This window comes from Vipera ursinii, assembly GCF_947247035.1.
Source record: "Vipera ursinii genome assembly, chromosome: 2".
NCBI lineage: Eukaryota > Metazoa > Chordata > Lepidosauria > Squamata > Viperidae > Vipera > Vipera ursinii.
Window position 1 is genome coordinate 229,692,187 of NC_139513.1, and position 20,870 is coordinate 229,713,056.

Sequence of the window (20,870 nt, forward strand, 5' to 3'; positions counted from 1 at the left end):
GAACAATGAACAACAACACTACCCCCTTTCTCTGGACTTTGTAATTTCTTCTGGAAGTCCCTTCCCCCATCTTTAATAATTCACTTACCCTTCCCCCAGATCAAGATTACATCAATTCCACAACGTTATTTTACACTAAGAGGTTGTTCCACCAGAGTATAGCCACTTTATTTTGTACCATCTGAAGTTTCTGAGTTGTTTCCAAAGGCAGCCACATTAGTGTGTTATTATAGTATGTAGTGGACAGTGTGAATAACCTTGAGGAACACGAGGAAGAGATGCAGTCAAGACGGTGGTCGAGGAATCTAAATCCAAAACAGGAATGTAATTTGAGAAATGTTTGAGACTTGCCCCCCTAGTTCTCTTTAGAATAATGGCAGGGAAGGGGGAAAGCACATTCAGACTTGCAAGATTATGGTACCATAATGCTATAATAAAAGTATCTTTAGTATTTATAGCTTTGATTTTCAACTTTGGTCCTCCTCAAAAAGCCGATACGGTAGATCAACTATATGATGATCAGTTATGAGTTACCATCACCAGAGCACACTGGTTCAGATTGAGTTATAACTTGGAGACTGGCTGAATCTGGATGAAACCCCCCCCACCACCACCACAGTTTCCCAGTTGCTGCATAAGCAGGACCCAAGAATCTAGGAAGTCTTTCACTTTGTGAATCACCTCTTTTGGGGGGCAACATGAGCTCATCCTGAGTCACTACTGGGCCAATGCTATAGGATTTCTCCATTCTTGTCCACAAACAGCAACTGCAACTTCATCAGTTTATTTCAGCTTGCTTCAGCCCATTCAGTTCCTCATAGCTTCCAGACACTAAGTTCATCCTGAACTGATAGTTGGCTTTTCCCAGCAGCTTGCTGTACTTATTGAGTAACTGGATGGGAATGGGGGAATCCTTTAGTCCTTTTAAGATGCCATATGGAACTACTGATTGCCTCAAGGCCTTTTCCCCCCATAACCATTGGTTGGAAACCTCTCACTGATAGAATTAGAATCACCATAAAACAGAATACTCAACATTTCAGAAAACAGCCCAGAAAAATACCACTATTCATGATATCAAATGGCACCAAGAAGATTGATAGAATCAGAGGGGCAAACTCTTGCCATCTAAATCCCAACAAAGTTTATCTATCTTGGTCTAGTGGTTAAGACACCCAGCTAGAAACCGGGAGACTGTGAGTTCTAGTCCCACCTTAGCTGTGAGAGACAACTGGGTAACTTTGGGCCAGTCCCTCTCTTTCCATCCAACCAACCTCATAGGGTTGTTGTTATGGAGAAAATAGGAGGAAGAACATGTGTTGAAAAAAGGACATAGACAATTGGAAAGGATATAAATGGAGGGGAAAGGAAGCCTGTTTAATTTTTTTGGCATCCTCAATAGAAATTACAAAGAAAACCAGCAAACCCCCTCCCCCCCCCAAAAAAACCCTTAGACCTACTTGTATATGAAATTTGTTTTTCCAGCATTAGATAGATGGGTTTTTCATTTGCAGTATTTTCTGCACAAATCTTTATTTCTAAGAACATATGCTGGTGACAATATAGAACACAGGTGTCAAACTCGCCACGTCACGTGACGCGTTGCGACGTATTGCAGGTTTTTTTTTGCATTGCCGGAGCTGGGGTAGGCGCGGCCTCCACGTGATGCAACTGGCCCGCGGTCTGGCAGTTTGACACCCCTGATATAGAATCACCAATGACACTCTCTTCAAATTTTTTAGAAACACATGTTGAGTCACATGGTCAGTAGAAAACAGTGATCATGGATTGGAAGAGGCTGGACTGAAGCCAATTGCTGAAATCATGAAATAAATTGAGTCTGTTGATGGCTAAGAGAAAGGAGCAAATAATTTTCAAGGTCACAATACAGAAAAGTTTGAATGACCTCTGTATCCAAGACACTAAAAATGTCAGACAATATTCGGTTTTAAGACTATGCCTTCTAATCCATAGATAAGACAATTCAAAATTACAGAACTCCACCATCCACTTCCTTTGAGGTCCATAAACCAGAGGAACCCCATATTGCAACATGATAAGATCCTTGCTCACCATGGCAGACTCTGCCTAATTGCTTAGTTGCATCCATCTTTCCCTCAAAGAGCCTTGGACATATACTGGTACCGTTATATAGGAGTTTGTGGATGCAGCAAACACAGGGAAGAATGAGTGTTTTGCCACTCTTAATGTTACCCCAAAGGCTCAGATGTGAACTCTTGCTAGTGCTCAACCATGTCCATTTCTGCTTTTCTACTATCTTCTCTCCAAGCATCTTTTCAGTCAGCTAAGCAAGAGCTGTTTGGGATACAACTGGGAGAGAGAGCTCCACAGGAGCAATGTCTGCTACTAGTTAATTGTGCTGCTAGTATTCTCTGCTCTTCCACGATTTACACAAGCCTAATGGTGAAGTATGGAGGCTCTTTTGTCATGCACAAGCTTAGACCTAAGTTACCCTTGATTTCTTTGAACTTTACAATTCTCTAGTTTGTATGCATCCTTCGGCAGGAAATAAAATGCAAGGAACAGCAGCAGACCAAGATCAGCAATTAGGAAGTGAATAATAGTCAACTATAATCACTGGCTGCTCTGAGAGTTCCTTGCAAACAGCATGTGCCTGAGATTCAGTGCAGGGCAGATAAATTAATTTCCATCATTGAACCAGTCTGTCTACAAAGACTTCCTGAGTCTTTAATGACACATAAACAAGCTATTGTTCATATACTTTCCTTTTTCTTAAAAAAATATTTTTTTCTAAAACAAGCAAACAAAAAACCCCAGATCATTTCTTTAAGCTTCATGTCACAGGGCTGGAAAATGTATTTTTCTTCAAAATAATAAAAGATGGTCTAGATAATATTTCGTATTTACATCACTCCCTGCATAGTGGATAAAGTCTAATTAAATAATATTCCATCTTCTTTTGATCTACTAATATATATGTGACCTAAATTTCCTCAAATGGGAAATGGTTCCAAGACTTCTTTACATGTTCATATATTCTGATTTTTACAGGATTGAACATCTTTTCAATATGCTGCATATGATCAAGGGATAAAAGTCTGTAGAGTATTAGAAACGGAAGGGGGGAAGAATATTATGATTAATGACAAACAATTTTGTGCCTCTGCTTCAGTTTGGAATATCTGACTCTGCAAACAAAAGGATAATTGCAGAACGGGCAGATGTAAGAATTGGAGAAACAAGATATGATCTGAAAATAACCTAAAAGCAATAAGAGGGGAATAGAACAAAGGGCCCAGAATAAGCATGAATCCACTACAACTGTCACAGTGTTACAAAGAGGTAAATTTTAGATTTATTCTGGATTGCCCAAGTATGCAGTAAATGACTTGGTCTCCTTCAGAAGGAAAGGTTGGAGGTGGGGGTGATATACTAGAGCAAGATCTTTTACATTTGGTTCATAGTAGAAGAGAATTACACAGATTGCTTTCTGTTTTACTACAGTATTACTGGATGCAGCTTTTTTTAAAATGCCGGAATGAATTCTGTCAAAACATTTGGACTCTATTGTGTACACAAGCTTGCGTGCTGATAAACCACAGCCTTGACCAACAGGTGTACATTGGCCTATAGCACTCCGGCCTAACCCACTTGAGTAAATAAAAACAAGGATGTTGAAGTCCCAAATTAAATAGCTCTGCGATGAACCTTGTATCAGGGTCACTTCAGACAATTGTGATATTTGCTTGACATTCCTGCTTCGGTTGGCTCATCAAGCACAGCTTCCTTTCACACAGGATTAAAAATTTATGCCATTGTAAACATACGTGTACATATTGGCTACATACAATCAATTGGCTATTGGCCGGGAGCCAGGATGCACAGGCATTTGGAGATGTTAACATCAGTCTGAGGTCATGCAAACTGCCATTCCTTGTGATTTATAAACAGTTTATATTGGGGCAAAGGCTTCTTCCTACATAGTCCCCCTCAGCCTTCATACAATTAAATCTATACATTTTAATGTTTATATTTCTTCAGTTTCTCTCAGTTTCTCTTTCACATGTACTCTTTGTGTAGTTGCCTTCATATTTCTTCTTATGAATATTATCTATCCTTTAAACACTTGAGAGCATGAATGCATTTACAGGTAATCCTTGACTTAACAACCACTCATTTAGTGACCGTTCAAAGTTAGAATAGCACTGAAAAACATCACCTTTGGCCCATTTTCACACCTGCAACCATTGCAACATTCCCATGGTCATGTGATCAAAATTTGTGTACCAGGGTCATGTAACCTTTCCTGCCCGATTCTGACAGACGAAGCCACTGAGGGAAGGCAGATTCGCTTAACAACCACATGATTCATTTAATAACTGCAGCGATTCACTTAACAACTGTGGGGAAAAAGTCATAAAATGGGGCAAAGCTCCCTTAACTGTCATGCTTAGCAACAGAAACTTTGGGTTCAGTTGTGACCCTAAGTCGAGAACTACCTGTAGTCTTTTGATTTTAGCATCATCGATCAGTAGAAAATGTGGTCTTTGATAATTAGTAAGTTCTGTCCAAAATTGGAACTGAAATAAAAAGAGTACCGTTAGATCATAGTGAAAGCCTGTGAATCCATCATTCTGTTTCTACAGTGCCTCACCAAACACCTATCGGCAGCAGTAGAAAATCTCAAAAACATGCTGACAGGTGTATTTTCCCCACAACATATATTCAGAAGCAAATTGCCTCTGGTGGATCTTACTTACACTCCTTGTGAAGAACAGCAATTGGTAACCTTATTTGCCATGGACCTAGCTCACATTAAAGCACATCTAACTGAAGGCCATTGCTTTATCTTCAGGCAGCAAGCTTCACCTTTTGGACTGTTCTGAATTGCCTGCCATGCACCTTCATTGGATTATGAGAGAAAGGGAATGTGTGTGTCTCTCTGTGTGTGTGTTAAAAAAAATATCTTCCCCTGCTTTTTCTACACCATCCATCATTTTAGACCTTCTCTCAGCATGTTTCCAATTTAGAGCCAAATTCCAGAACAGTAGCTCCATTAGTCTATTGTATTATAAATACAAAGTATTTTGTTTCCCAAGGTTTCCTAGGTAAAAGCTTTCTTTTCAGTTAACAATGCACGCTGATGAAAGATATTCTCATATGTAAATGCAGACCCTCTTAACGTTTCTTAGAATTAGATCCAGAGATTTGTAAGTCAAAACCCACGCAGTGGGGTGCTCCTTTGCAATCGCTGTACTCCTAAAAAGGATTAACTAAAATGGTTAAAGATGGGGCCACAATACACTCTTTTACATCTACTGTAAAGAAAGCATTGGGTAGAAATTGTGAAAGGTGCTATTCATACAGGGAGACTGCATCGGAATCCACAACTTGATTGCCTTATTAAAATATTTATAAAATGCCCTCACTACTTAGCTTCCTACAGCCTTTTCATCTGAAAGCAGGTGACTGTAAGAAGCCTTATCATCACCCAGAAACCTCACTGATTCTTTTTAGTTACCAGATCCCATACTTAGCTTTATTTTAGGTTCCATATCCCATACTTTTAGACCATTTTCTCAACCTCAGTAACTTTTACGGAATGTAGATTTCAGCTTTCAGAATGCCACAGCCAGCATGAGGAATTCTGGGAGTTGAAGTCCACACATTTTAAAGCTACTAAGGTTTGTTTACTTATTTATTTATAAACTGCTTTTATCATTTTTTGAACTCATGGTCTCTCATTTTTCTAGTCGGGTACCTTAACTACTAACTAGACCAAATTGGCTCTACACTGCTTCGGACCCCAATTTCTGTGTCAGAGAGTGTCAGTCTAGTAAATGGCCACACTGTTGTGGCATGGTTTGGTGCAGTTTTGGTTTTAGTAATTAAATCCCTGCTGTCAGGGGTGGGGGGTGGGGGGCATCACAGAGAACTGGAATCCTTATATTCAATTTTTTCTTTCATTGATTTTTTTTCAAAAGAAGAAGAAGAAGTTGCTTTTAGTTTTGCATTATAATTCCCCCCCTTTTAAGATTAGGCTTCGAAACTATGCTGAATGAAGTCATGTATAGCACTAGAAGATAATTCCATACACTATCAAATTTTAAACTAATAGGCAGCTATGCTGCTAGGCTTTAATATGTTTTTAATGGTGCTATATAATAAAAATTTGGCTTGAGCAATCAGTTTTCTTTTTGGCAAGTGCATCATTGGTGGGATTTATTTCCAACTTCTAGAATATTTTTGCAGCAAGATAGCTAAGATCTTATTAAACCTTTAGCTGATGTCATAACTCATTGCCTCTATATGGATGTCTCTTCCCCATTGATTTTTTTATATGTTTTTCTTTCAGAGTTTTTTACATTACACAACTGCTTAAATTACATAAGATGCCACTTTCCCCCCTCTCTTTCTTTAGCATTAGGTATCTTCCTAGCTTTGCTTTTACAAAACAAATACTTTCTTAAAGAAATAGAAAACCAAAGCTGCAATCAGCTTACCTGAGAAAGTCCGACTGAACTCAGCAAAACTTTTGAATAGAAATGTAGGCATTTCTCACTGGGAATTACTGAAAATAAGCTCTGTTATAATGGTAGGAATGAGACTTACTTCTAATTAAAAACAAGTCGGATTACTTTATATAGGGCACCTTATAAAAATTGCCTAGAGAAAAAATATTTTTTTTAAAAAAAATGCCAAATAATACCCTTTCATATGCCAATATATAAATGACCCTTTCTATCTTGTTAAAATCTGGAATTCTCAAAACAAGGGTGGAAGTATTTTCTCCATTACTGTACATTTTAGTTTATACTTTTTATACTATACTTTATACTTTTCATAGTTCCGTGTGTTTTGTAACTGGAGACTTATTAAGATACTATACACTGATATTAAAATCAAAGATTGTCTCTTAGTCTTTTTTTAAACAATATGTTGCTTTTTATTATGAAATATTTTCATGTTTGTTTTTTATATTGTTTTTTTATTGTGTGCTGACATCAGCCCTTGTTGTGAGATGAAGATCCAGATAAATGTGAGGAATGAATGAATTTTATATACCAATAAAGACTTATTCAAGATTCAGAACTTTCTTAAGCAGGCTGCGAAACAGAATGTTTCTATTGATGTAAATATTCCTTTAAAAGTCATGAAGGAAGAAAATGGAGTTGCTGGACAATGGTCATCTCTCTCTCATCCTACTCCAGCAAAATTCCCATACCCTTTAATATATTTTTCCCAGAAAGCGACCAGATATTTATGGAGTGTAAAGTATTGTTGAAAGGATCTGTTTAGTCTGCCAGAAATGAGAGCAAACTCTTTTTAAGATATTTCACATGAAATAAAAACCAGCCTTTCGCTTTGTAAACTTCCCTCGGTATTTGACTTAAATACGAGGAACACAGACTTACCTCTAAAGGTATGTTTTCAAATTGCCTTCTACTTTGGGTCAGTTTGCAATTACCTTTGCGGGCAGAAGGTTCTTGCACTTAACTTGTGCAATTTTGATTTCCTCCTTTTGCAGCTACCCCTTGTTCTTCTAGGTATGCAATCTTATGAAAGGGAAAGACTTCAATCCTTTCCAATCAATTAAAAATAGCAATGTACTAGTAGGAAACTGAAGTTCTTGACACGTTTATAGTAGATGGTACTTGGGTATCTGGCTGAAAACAATTTGAAATTTATGTTTTGAATTATACCGTTATTTGTTCCTAGCCTTGCATATTGAACTTCAGGTTACTTCTCCATCCAGTCCAATCTGAAAGTCTTTTCTCAATGGCAGCAATTCACTAGGGGCTCCAGAGAATATTTTTCACCAGAGGTGCCTTCACTTTCTTCCCCATTTTGACCGTTCTCTGAAGTAGATGAAGATAATCTGATTCTTGGTGAGAGTCTGTAGCTCTGTAGCAACCGACGTTTTTTGAAATGGGTATAGGGGAAGAAAAGAAAACAGATTTAGCATCATTCATCTGCTAATAAAACTTCAAAAATCTTTTCATTCTTAGAATTATCTGAAATTAGTTTTTTACTTCTGGCAGTTCTGCTCTTCTCTTGTCATAAGTCTTTAGGTGTAGTAGTAGTTCTCACTTACCACCCACTCGTTCGATGACTGAAGTTGTGATGGCCCTGAACATGTGGCACCTACGACCAGACCTCAAAATTCTCTTGGTCACAGTACCTCTGTGGTCACATAATAGCAGTGGTTGCAGTGTCCCATGGTCACATGATCACTATTTGTGACCTGCCAGTTTCTGTCATGTAAACTTAATGCAGAAGCCAGCACAGGAAACCACAAGCCAATGTGGTATTTTCCTCCAGTCTTCTTGTGACCCTGCCACGTCATTTACACCCTGGCCTTCCTGCCCTTGTATGTGGCCTCAACAAGCCCTCCCTGACATCCCCTAGTTCAGGGATAGGCAACCTTGGCTCTTTTATGACTCATGGACTTCAACTCCCAGCTGGCTCAGGAATTCTGGGAGTTGAAATCCATGAGTCATAAAAGAGCCAAGGTTGCCTACCCCTGCCCTAGTTCATGTACTACCTCCACCAATCTTCCCCCCACACATCCATAGCCCCCTACCCCACACAACACTCTAGTTTTTTGTTTTATCCAGGACGCCCACAACTTCCTGATTAACCTGCACATCTTGCGGTTGCAAAGGCAAACGGGACTGGAATTTTCACTAAGCAATGTGGTCCTATGTCTTTATGATCGCATTGCTTAGGGACAGCCATCCCAATCCCAGGTGCCATTATAACCTGAGGACTATCTATCCTTATTTCCTTAATGGGCTGAATGGAGGTTTTTTTGCAATCCTATTTCTCTTTTATTTGCCGCTTGTTTTTGAATCTGTAATTTGTTGTTCCTGCAATGATTTACAATCCATATAGTTGCTTCTCACTCACAACATTTTTGGTAAAAGTCTTGAGTGCACATCAACATTTTTAAGTACAATTTAGCTTAATTTCTTTTCTCAGGTTCTTTCTATAGTCCATTTTATTTTGCAAAATCTTTTCTTATTAGTTTTGCAATTGTTAAGCCTTCTCTTCTGGTTGATTCTTTGTACTTGTACCCCTGATTTTGTTCATGTTCTTAATGACAACTCTATATTGTCCTTCATTTGCTGTTTCTATCATTTGAATCTTTATTACTTTTCCTTAATTTTCTGCCATCCTTAAAGCTTTGGTCTTTACTTTTCTTTATCCAGTTACCTAGAATGATTTCTTTATTTTGCCTCCTAAAATGATTACTTATGCCCTTAAATTTGATTCTATATATACACAGCATATCTTTAAAGCAAATTGTTTTTCTGTCTTGAATTTGTGTACTATCACTGAGTTTTAACATTTCTATTCCTATTCTAAATCTCATTTAGTTCTGCTAAGTTTGCTTTTATTTTAAAACTACTGATTCTTACTTGTAATCATTAGTTTTCTGTTCTGTTGCTTCTAAATTGAACATTTTTCTTCCACCATTTGGATTCTTTTTATACAACTATTTTACCAGTTGGTTTCTATATTAAACTTGGACACTTTATTTTACCACTGTAAATTTAATTGGGTTCTGGAGAAGACTCCTGCGAATCCCTTGGACTGCAAGGCAGTCAAACTGGTCAGTCCTAGAAGTGATCAACCCTGACTGGTCTTTAGAAGGCCAGATCCTGAAGTTGAAACTCAAATACTTTGGCCACCTAATGAGAAGGAAGGACTCACTGGAGAAGAGCCTAATGCTGGGAAAGGTTGAGGGCAATAGAAGAAGGGGACGACAGAGAATGAGGTGGCTGGATGGAGTCACTGAAGCAGTAGGCATGAGCCTAAATGGACTCCAGAAGATGGTAGAGGACAGGAAGGCCTGGAGGAACATTGTCCATGCGGTTGCGATGGGTCGGACACAACTTCGTAACTAAGAACAACAACAACAACAAAATTTATTTGTCTAAATAAAAGGAATATTTTCTTTTCTTTTTGCTTAGTATTAATATTTTGAAATAGATGATCATCTTCGCTCTCTAACCTGTATATTAATTTTCATGATATTTGTTCATATTGTTTTCTCTTTTAGCTTTCTTAAATGTTTTTAGATTACTGTAGCTGGTGCTTTATGAAAGAATTTCTTTCTAAAAATTATATGTATAGGTATATAGATGTTTCCTTAAAATAGTGTATCAAGCATTTTGGCATTGCTATTCACCAATGTAACAAATGCAATTATGTTATTCTCATTTTTTGTTTGTTTTCATGATTGGATTTATATCACACATTTTAAGGAACTTGACAGCATTCATAGTTTTCCTTCATCCCATTTTTATCCCACCATAATTACATTGTAAGATAAGTTAATTGAGAAAGAGTGCCTGGCCCAGAGTCACCCAATAAGGTAGTTTGGTTGGGAGTGCCAGTGTAGAATTTTTAAAAATAACTCGTACTGTCTTCAATACAGATTTGCTTACACTACAAGTAGACTCGAAGAAATCAATGAGGTTTCGGTCATAACTTATTTTGTCTTTGTAATGTCATGCCTCTACTCTGAGAAACAATAAGTTTCTGTTTTTGTTTCCCATCCTGTTGGGTTTTTGTTTCCCCCTTTGTTGGTTTTTTTTTTCATACCCATCTCCTCATATTTTAAGCTATATCTTTTGCAGATACATTTATTTCTTGTTTTTCTTTCTAGCTTTCTGTTATTTTTTTAAAAAAATGTTTTTACAACACCTGCCTTATGTTTTGTATTAAGTGTACTTTTTGGACAGAATCCAAAAGTACTTTCAGCAGTAGAACACATTACAGCACAGTTATCAAAACATGAGGCAGTTAAAGCATACAATGACCGTGGCCAGCTCTATGTTCCAGACCTGGCCTTCCAAAAATACCCAGATGTTTGACTCTTGACCATCCAAATTGCATGTCTGGCCCTTCAAGAAAATGCTACTACAGACTGAACGGTTAGAAATAGCACCTGAGCAGTGTCTCAGTCTGTCATGACTGGATCACGTTCAATGGAGTTTGGTTTCTTACAGGTCCTGGCAGCAATTCAGGACTTGCATGTCCATCTTGATATGTAGTAATCCTTTTGAGAGAGAGAGAGAGAGAGAGAGAGAGAGAGAGAGGGGGGGGGGAGACTGATTATTATCTGGGTATCTTGTACCTTGTCATTCCTAATATCATTTTAATCATTGTACATTTTTATAATTTTCAAATTTACAATAGTTGTACACTTTTTAAATTGATAATAAATATTACACACTTGGATTTTTTCCCCTAACAATTGGATTATGGTTGTATCCTTTCACACAGCAATCAAATGGCAGTGTGGCAGTTGTAGAGCAACTGTCCCAATTGGGAGGAGGGCTCAAGCAGGGAATTAGCCTAGACTGACTATGGTATGTAAACACAAGAGGCCAAGGTCTGACTCCTATTACCTAATGCCTTTGAGCCTTATCTGATCTTTCCTAGGTGAAAGCAGCCAGTCTGTGGAGATTCTTGTATTATAGGCAGAAAGCAGTAAAGTAGCTAGTTTGATCTCTACACATGTGGGTCTGTTTATTTTCTCCTGACAGTGGAGCAATATAAGGCAACAGTATTAACAAAATCCTGGTGGTGTGTAATTTGAGAGGGAGGTTGTGTTATGACTGGATTTAAAATACCAAAGCTGATGTGCTTTTTCTTCTTATTCTCGGATCATGGTGAACAAATGGTTCCAAAGATAATGCCGATCAACCTTAATGTGTGCTCAGCAAAATGAGCTTCTGATTGAAGGTGAGATAGCCAAAGTAGCTTGACCAAAAGGAACAGAGAAAGACAAAGTGTTTTTGTCTTTCAGGACTTAAGTAAAGACTACATTCTCAAAAAAGGTGCACAAGGTCACTACATTGAAGGAAGAGGAAATGATCTTTACTTGTTGTGGAATAAAGAAATTTTCTCTCACACCAGGTTATTTGTAGGACTATTTCTCCTATTATGAAACTGACCATTTACATGTACCAGCAGATGAGGCTTGTTTGAAAATCTTCCATTGCCAGAAGATTTCTGGTACACAGGAGAAGGACTTATCTATAGCTCCAAAGCTATGAGAAGTATTCTCTAAGGAAGCTTGTTTGGCTTCTTCTCTCCTAGTATCTAAGGACATTTCTGGAGTACATCAAGATTACCCAGTTTTTAATCTGGGACTATCTGGGTAATATGTTGTTTATGCTATAATTCATGTGGATACTAATTTTTATTTTTATGAATTTACTGAAAGCATAATTGTTTTATATATTGCATTTTTAAAATTGTGATAAGCTGCTTTGATTGATATACTCTTAATGAGGTAGATGCTTGTGATTTGGACATTTAGATTATTAATATCATAGATAGTTTTCTGAATTGATACAGACGTTATAGGTATGTATTACACCATCCAGCAGGCAAAGTAGACATGGGAAACAGTCAATGATCGAAGTACATTTTGGCAGCAGTGACATGGGAAAAATGGTTACTGTGCTATCCTAGATGTGAAAAAGGTTCAATGAGCAGTGATAAGCATTTTATCTCTGTGTGTGTGTGAAATTGGCTTTTTGTATGGATAGTTCCATTAGAGAGGTGAAGTTGAGAGATCTCAGATGTGTTGGGAAGAGAAAAGAGGTTATTCTAACACTATAGAATGGAAGGGATGGAAGGGAAGTTCCTTAAATGAAGTCTAAAAGAAAACTAGTAGGAGCTAGGCTGTATCCAGTTGTGGAAAAGATGTTTCAGGAAATGAAAAATAGGGTAAAGACATGTTCTACTTATATTAAATGGAAAGAAAATTATAAATGGCTCAATTTATAATTGAGCCCCAAAATTCCTTAGCTAAACACGGCAGCTGTTAAGTGAGTTGTGCCCCATTTTACAACCTTCCTTGCCACAAGCTACTAAGTGAATCACTGCAGTTGTTAAAAGTGAATCTGGCTTGCCATTGACTTTGCTTGTCAGGAAGATTGCAAAAGGGGATCACATGACCCCGGGACACTGCAAGCGTCATAGTTGTGAGTCAGTTGTCAAGCATCTGAATTTTGATCATATGACCACAGGGAATGCTGAAATAGTCATGTGAAAAGAGGTCAGAAGTCACTTTTTTCAGTGTCATTGTGACTGTCACTAAACAAATGGTTATAAGTCGAGGACAACTTGTATAGCTGAAATGGCTGTGATTCTGAGAAAAGCTAAATAGAACTAGCTGGGAAGGGTTGACCTAGGCCAGGACTCAATGTCAGCACGTTTTTGAACATTTTGGAAATAAGTCTCATACCCATCAAATTTAATAAATAAGAAAAGAGCAAAGGAAGGTCCTACATACATTTGACTTCAAAAGTGAGGACAATTGAAAGATGTTGGGACTGTAAAAAAATAACATTGAAAAGGGGAAGTGAACACAGTCATATCTCTTCAGGATATTTGGAGTCAATCAAAAACCTAGCAGCAGAAACATAACTAGAATCCAGTGCACAGAGCAGAAACTATACCACACTAAGTTGAGACTCATCTGTGTCATAACATAAAGAAAGAAAATAACAGGAAAAAAAGCTTTCGAGAGAGCTTGGGGAGAATAAGAGAGATATAAAAAGTATCAGGGCTTTTTTTCTCATAGAACGCTCAGAACGGAGTTCCGGCACCTTTTTTAGATGGAACCTTGTAGGGTAGGCAAGGCGGGTTGTATAAGATGTGTGAGTTCCGGCACCTTTTTCTTTTACAAAAAAAGCACTGAAAAGTATACATTTGCACATATGAACATTATGTGAAAAGGATTTCAAACGTTGATGTTGGGGAATAAATTTTTGATAATATCTGATTGCTTTTTTTAAAATTAAAAAAAAAACCAAATTACTCAAAATAAGGAGGGAGGAGGGAGAGAGACAGAAAGTTGAACAGAGAATGTACAGCATTTTAGTACATGAAACCTCAGGGTTTTGTTTTGTTTTTGATAACTGGATGGGACAGTAGTGAGAAAACATTGCAAAGTGTTTGGAGCTGGGAGTTTTTGGAGTTTTCTTTCCCAGGGGAAAAAAAAATATCTTCCTCTTTAAAGTAGCAAGAAATTATGCCACAAAATATGATCAGAATAATTTCTATGGAAAATAGGTGGTGGATATAGCTGTGGGCCTCTGGCTACTTACCCTAGACATTTATTGGTTTGATTTGTATGGCTGCCCATCTCTCACCTGAGCAACTCTGCACAACTCACAATTTGGATAATGAATCTCTGTTCTTGACTTAACAGTAAGGCCAAGCTTTCTGTTCTGAGACAGCAGAGTCCCCTGAAGTTAGCTTTGTTCCTACTTTCCAAGACTGGAGGTAGAGAGGTCAAGTAGAATTACACTCCTATGGGATCTGTAAATATTGGAAGAAACCTCAGCTACTGTTACTATATACCAGTAGCAGGTAACTGTTTTTTTTTACTAAGGAAAAGAAACACTCCCCCCCACCCCCCAGTTGTTTAGACTCCAAGGATGTGTCTGGAAACAAAGTAATATGATCAGGGATGGGATCAAGTGTTTTCAGTCAGTTCTGTTTGATTAGGGGTTTCAAAGGGACAAAGGATTTATTAAGGCCTTTTGAAGGTTAAAATGCTCATGTGAAAAATCACTAAACTTTCTGCAGCTGGAAGTCAGCGGTTTTGCCACCAGCATTTAATGACACAGTCTGTGGGTGTTTGGGGGATTAGGAGCTTGCATGTGACCCATAAACTGCAGATTACCCATCCGTTCTGAACAGAATGGGGATTTTTATTGCAAATGTGGAAGATACCACATACCTCAAACCGCTGGTGGTTCTTTTTTCTCAAGCATGCAAGCTACTGTAGCAGCTATGGTACAAACTTTAAAGTATGCTATTATAACATCTGGAGTCAGTCCAAAGAGTTGAGCTGTCTTTTTCCAAATCACCACTTTTAATGCACTTTCTTTTTATATGTGACCACAATCATATGCTTGCAACTTGTTGCTCACTAACTTTTTCTTTCTCATCCATAGGCAGAAATTGTCAAGAGGCTGAATGCCATATGTGCCCAGGTCATTCCGTTCTTATCCCAGGAGGTAAGGATAGTTGTTTACATGTGCTGGCCTCAAATTATAGGGAATTGTTTTAACTAAAGAGGAGCCAAGGGCTATGGGGCAACACAACGCTTGAAAATCTTTATATTTAACTTTCCAGCAGATTTCACTCTTTATCCGCCCCATTGTGTTAATATTAACTTGGTCATTGTCTCGACACACGAAGCAATTTAAATCATGATCTATCTTATTTGAACCAGTAGCATCTCTGCCTTCTGTACTTAGCACAAAAGCAAAAGCAAGCAAGACTCGGGTTTCAGTTTCTGACAGCAGCCAGCTGGGTGGCTCTGGAAGCTGCAGGCAGGACAAGAAAATTATAGGCAATCTTTTTACAAGAGTTGTTGACCTGGTGCTCTTCAGATGTTTTGGATTACAACTTCCACCAACCCTAGTCGCAATGCCAATGGTTGGGGGTAATAGGACTTGTAATCTAAATCATATTGTCTGTCTTATTTTTCCCCTTGACAAGAAATAAGTGGAGCTATACTGATCAGCGAGCTATATAGGAAAAAGCCACTGGCAAAGCTGTCTTCCTTGCATACTGTAGATCAGGGGTGTCAACTGCCGGCCATGTGAAAAAAGTCACGATACGTCCCAACACGTCACATGACGTGGCAAGTTTGACACCCGTGCTGTAGATCTAGTCTTTGTGCTCTTTCCTTTAAATCTGTCTTAGTTGCTAACATCATAATATGAGAAGGCCAAGTTTGACTTGTAAAACTAGTTGAAGTAACTGCATCCTATAGTGTTTCATCCTGCTGCATTGCCAGTTAGATTCAGGCTACTTTAGACAAATGTTTGCCTGTCATGCCAGTACATTGGTGCTCAAAAATATGACCCTGTCAAGCTGGTATCTAATAGGAGATATTGAAAAATTGCTAGAAAGTTGTGATTTATGCAGCCTTCTTGTCAGTTTAGCTTGGCAGAAAATATGATGCTCTAGGCCAGGGGTGTCAAACTGCCGGCCCGTGGGCCGGACGCGTTGCTGGCAATGGAGAAAAAGCTCCGACACATCGCACGACGTCACGTGATGTAGCGAGTTTGACATGCCTGCTCTAGGCAATAAGCAGATTAATACAGGTGTGTTCTTCTCTATTCACCTCCTTCCCAAAGCCCTCCCCTCCTCCCTTCCCATCCACAATTAAGAAAGAGTTTTGCTTTGGGGAGGGGCAAAGAAGCAGGAATAATTTTTCGGGAAAGGAATGCTGAATACTCAGATTTTGCTGCTAAATGCAACTTCTTTGTCTAAGTTCCTTGAAATGTAGTTTACTCATAATGTCTATCCTGAGTCAGTATTTTTATCTGTTTCTAATTAATAGAGCTTGAGTTTCTAGTAAAAAGGCTAATAGTCCTCTGAGTGAATTTGTATCTATAGTCTGTAATGGGAAACATGCTAGTAGTTAAGAATACTAAACATTCTTTTCTCGATTTGTAAATTGTTTACTTACCTTGGTGACTGCAGCTTTTGAATGTTTCATTTTGGAAATCTGAGGATATATCTCTTTACCCATTTTTATGTAGTATCCCAATTTACAAAATCAGTATTTGTTCCGTATATAAAGCAACAGAGCAAATTTGAAAATAGAGGGGGAGCAGTATTTATTGATTTACCCACTAAAATTAAAAACACATCTGCAGCAGATGATCAACAATACAAGGTATCTACTTGTGTTGTTTGATCTTATTGATTTCTTAAACAGGTGTTTAAGGATAAATCTCTGCATCTTGGGAGTCTCTTGGGTGCTAATTATATAAGCAATGGTGTGCTTTTTCCCCCTCCATCTTCCAATTTTCATACATCCTGTCATGTACTTGCCTAATTGGGGTAACATGTCTCTGAAAAGGGCACATTTCAGATTTTCTAATAGATTTTTGGTTGAATTCTGGAAGGAAAACATTAACTGAACGGTTATATTAGTCTCTCTCCCCTGCTCTACACAGAGGCATGTTCCCCTGTACTTTGAACAGGGAGTACATACCAGAAACTACACTAGAATATTCTCCTTTTCCATGCTACCACCCTGCCCTCTCCTTTCACCATCAAACATCTGGTGTCCACAGGAAGGATGTTTTTAGATGGCAATACCACAGACTTTCGTTTAAGCAATATCTTCCTAGAATTGTGCTAATCATTGCTGAAATATGTCAAATTCTCCCACTTCTCTTTCTAAAAAAGTTTTTTAACTATCATATCCACAAATGAACACTATTTAGAGTGGAACACAGTTGAGAAGTGCAGAATATTGACTCTCTAACATTAATTTCTCAGTTTATGAGTTACTCCACTACTTCACAGCTCTACCTTGCTTGGGTAATGATTTATTTAACGATTTAACAGATTTGAGATGGAGGTGAAGTTGACAACTAGGCCAGCCACATCCAAGCTAAGTGTTCTCTTTATTAGGCTATATTAGTGTTATTCTGTTGTAAATGAATGCAGACATATGGCCCATTTGAAGAGCATTTGGGCAGTGTCTAGTTACAAGCTGGAATTAAGGAGAGCGAGCCAACAAATAATGTATGCTACCAGGCACAACACTGCCATGCAGAAGACTGAAGAGATAGGTGGCATCTGACCATGATAGATAAAGACAGGGCTTTTTTAATCTAAAAGATGCAGGAGCTGCTTTAAAACAATGGCCTTAGCCAGTGGCAAAGTGGCATTGGTGTCATTATTTTGGCTCTGATTTTTGGTTGGCACATTCATGGAATAGGCTTCTTATAAAGGAGAAAATGGGGACTGAAATGTGATATTGCACGAAATCTCCATATTTGTTTCTTTGGTTTCTATGAAGCCAAATGTTAAGTTATATATTTAAGATGATAAACATTTTGCATAATGTCATCTGGGTTTGCTCTTAATGGGGAATAGATGGCAGAGAGACATTATGCTGAATCACTCCATTTGTGTAGATTTTAAAACCTACCAGTAATTAATTACTTAGTAATGTAAAGTTTCAGTTACACGATTCTTACTGAAAAACTCTGTGGTTCTGAAGGATTAGCAGAATTATACTGTTGTATATCAACATTTTTGTGTACTTTTGGGTCAGAAACTCGTTGCTTTGTTCCAAAATCCAAATTTCTTAATGATTCTTCATTATCCTTGTTGACTTGACCAAACTAACTGTCCCCCCACAAGGATTATAGATGACCATATAAATTTGATATAGATAAAAATATAAAATGATGTCTTGTGTACTTTATGATTTGAACCTTTTAATGATGACTTTTTGACATGTTTATTGTTTGATATCTTTGTTGTATGCCACCTAGTCAGTTCTTGTGAGATGGGTGGCTATATCTTTTTTTCCTGTGTATGTGTGTATATGCCTATGTATGTATTTATATCTAAATATAATATCACATGTTCATTCTACTGCATGCTATAAAAATCAATTGATAGTACAGTTAGAAGACAGACCAGAGTGAAGAAAGTGAGAGTGCAGGGAATGTTGAGAGTTCAGCAAAAGTTCAGAATCAGTATCTAGAGGTTTTTTTAATTATTACTATCAAATTTATTTGCCACTCATCTCACAGTTCAAAGCAACTCTGAGCATCTAATATCCAAACATCCAAACAATGTACAAATATCAAACAATTATAAAAATAACAACAAATTAAAAATTACATTAATTAATACACACTAAAAACCTGAGTTTGGAGGGGAAAGGTGGAGGACCTAATCTGTTGGTGCATCAATCGTCTCCAGCCCTCTCTTCTTAAGGACTTCATGCCAGCTGGCATAGCCAGGTTTTAAGGCTTTTCTTGAAAGCTAAAGAGAGGGGGTGGATCTTACCTCTTGTATCAAGATGTTCTAGAGCAGGGGTGTCAAACTCAATTTCATTGAGGGCCGCATCAGCATTGCGGTTGCCCTTGGGGCTGGGTGGGTATGGCCAGGGTGGGTGTAGCCTACTGGGTGGGCATGGCTAGAGTGCGTATGGCCTACTGGGTGGGTGTGGCCAGCTCTACATCGTTCGTATCAAGGGTGCCTATGGGGGCCTGGGCAGGAGTGGGACAGATCTGAGGGTCTCTGGCAGAAGGAGGGTCTCTGGGCCAGGGCCAAGGCAGTGGGGGCCGTTCCCTCACTGTTTCCAGGATGGCTTTGCAGGCCACATGAAACCACTTTGTGGGCTGGATCCGGCCCCCGGGCCTTGTGTTTGACGTGTCTGTTCTAGAGGATGGAGACCTGGCAGACAAGGCTCTTTTCCTGGACCCCACCAGCTGATATTTCTTGGCCGATGGGATCTGCAATAGGGCCCTTCTGCCAGCATGTGTGGGGCTTCCTTTCCATTGGGGAAAGAGGGTTCCACTGGTATTCTAGATCTGTGCCCTAACACAGGGGTCCCAAACCCCGGTCCGTAGACCAGCACCGGAAATGGGGTGTACAAACAAGCAAAGCCCCATCTGCAGGATGCAGGCAGAACACAAAACTATGCTGTCTTTGGTCCACAAAAAACCCTCTCTCCACGGAACTGGTCCCTGTACTCAAAAGGTTGGGGACCTCTGCCCTAATGGGTTTAATAGCCTTGGTGGAGCAGTGGGCTAATGCCTCCTTAAGTAACACCAGCTGCCTGCAATTATTGCAGGTTCGCATCCCACCAGGCTCAAGGTTGACTCAGCCTTCCATCCTCCCGAGGTAGGTAAAATGAGGACCCAGATTGTTGGGGGCAATAAGCTGACTTTGTAATAATGCCACTTGGGGTGTGTGTGTGAAAGCCCTAATAAGCAGGCATATACATAGAATGAAGGCTACTGCTAAGCTTGTAAGCCGCCCTGAGTCTTCGGAGAAAGGCGGGATATAAATGGAATTAAAATTAAAAAATATATAATACAGAAGTGGTTTTCCCACATGTTTTTGAAAACATACAAATATTATATTACATAGCTCTTACTTCCTATTGTCAGTCTGAGAAGTACTACTTCAGCATTAATACAGGTAATCCTCAATTTATAACAGTTCACTTAGTGAAGTGACAACGGCACTGAAAAAAGTGACTTATAACCGTTTTTCACACTTACAACGGTTGTAGCATCCCCACGGTCATGGGATTTACATTTGGATGCTTGACAACTAACTCACATTTATGACTGTTACAGTTTCCCGGGGTCATGTGATCACCTTCCGACATGCAAAGTCAATGAAGAAACCAGGTTCGCTTATCAACCACGTTACTAATTTACCAAATGCAGTGATTCACTTAACAAATGTGGCAAGAAAAGTTGTAAAATGAGGCAAAGCTCACTTAACACATTTCTTACTTAGCAGTATAAATTTGGGGCTCAGTTGTGGTCGTAAGTTGAGGACTACCTGTAATAAAATGCTCATTGTAATCTCATTCCCAGACCTGCTATCTTCCAGGTTTTGAGAAGGTTGCTACCCAGTGCATGCTCAAAATGGATCTGTGCAGAAAATTAGTAGTCCTGGATTTTTTTACCATAATTGAGCTTGTAATTATGGTCATAAATCAGTAGCTAAGTGGGTCACCATGTAACCATGCCCAATTTTACTAGCTTTTTTGTGGCAGTCATTAAGCCAGGGGTCTTCAAACTTGGCCCTTTTATGACTTGTGGACTTCAACTCCCAGGCATGCTGGCTGAGGAATTCTTGGAGTTGAAGTCCACAAGTCATAAAAGGGCCAAGTTTGAAGACCCCTGCATTAAGCAAACACCGTTTTTCCCAGTGGACATTTTTGTGTGATTGTACCATGCTCACAATGGCTGTAAATGTAAGCCAGTTACCAGTGGCCAAAATCTGGGGAGGCCATCAGAACTCCACAAATAGGTCATAAGTAGCTCTAAGGGAGTTCTGTCGTT

At 38.7% G+C, this 20,870-nt stretch overlaps 1 protein-coding gene across 2 annotated transcripts in view; it reads left to right on the forward strand.

The window, feature by feature from the left end:
• The window catches only part of LOC310635561 (transducin-like enhancer protein 4), a 178,062-nt gene that overhangs the window by 40,249 nt on the left and 116,943 nt on the right, over nucleotides 1-20,870 (forward strand). For both annotated transcript variants that reach the window (XM_083354624.1, XM_083354625.1), the window contains exon 5: nucleotides 14,973-15,035. In XM_083354624.1, coding sequence (XP_083210750.1) covers nucleotides 14,973-15,035 — 63 coding nt within the window. The remainder of the gene's footprint in view (nucleotides 1-14,972; nucleotides 15,036-20,870) is intronic.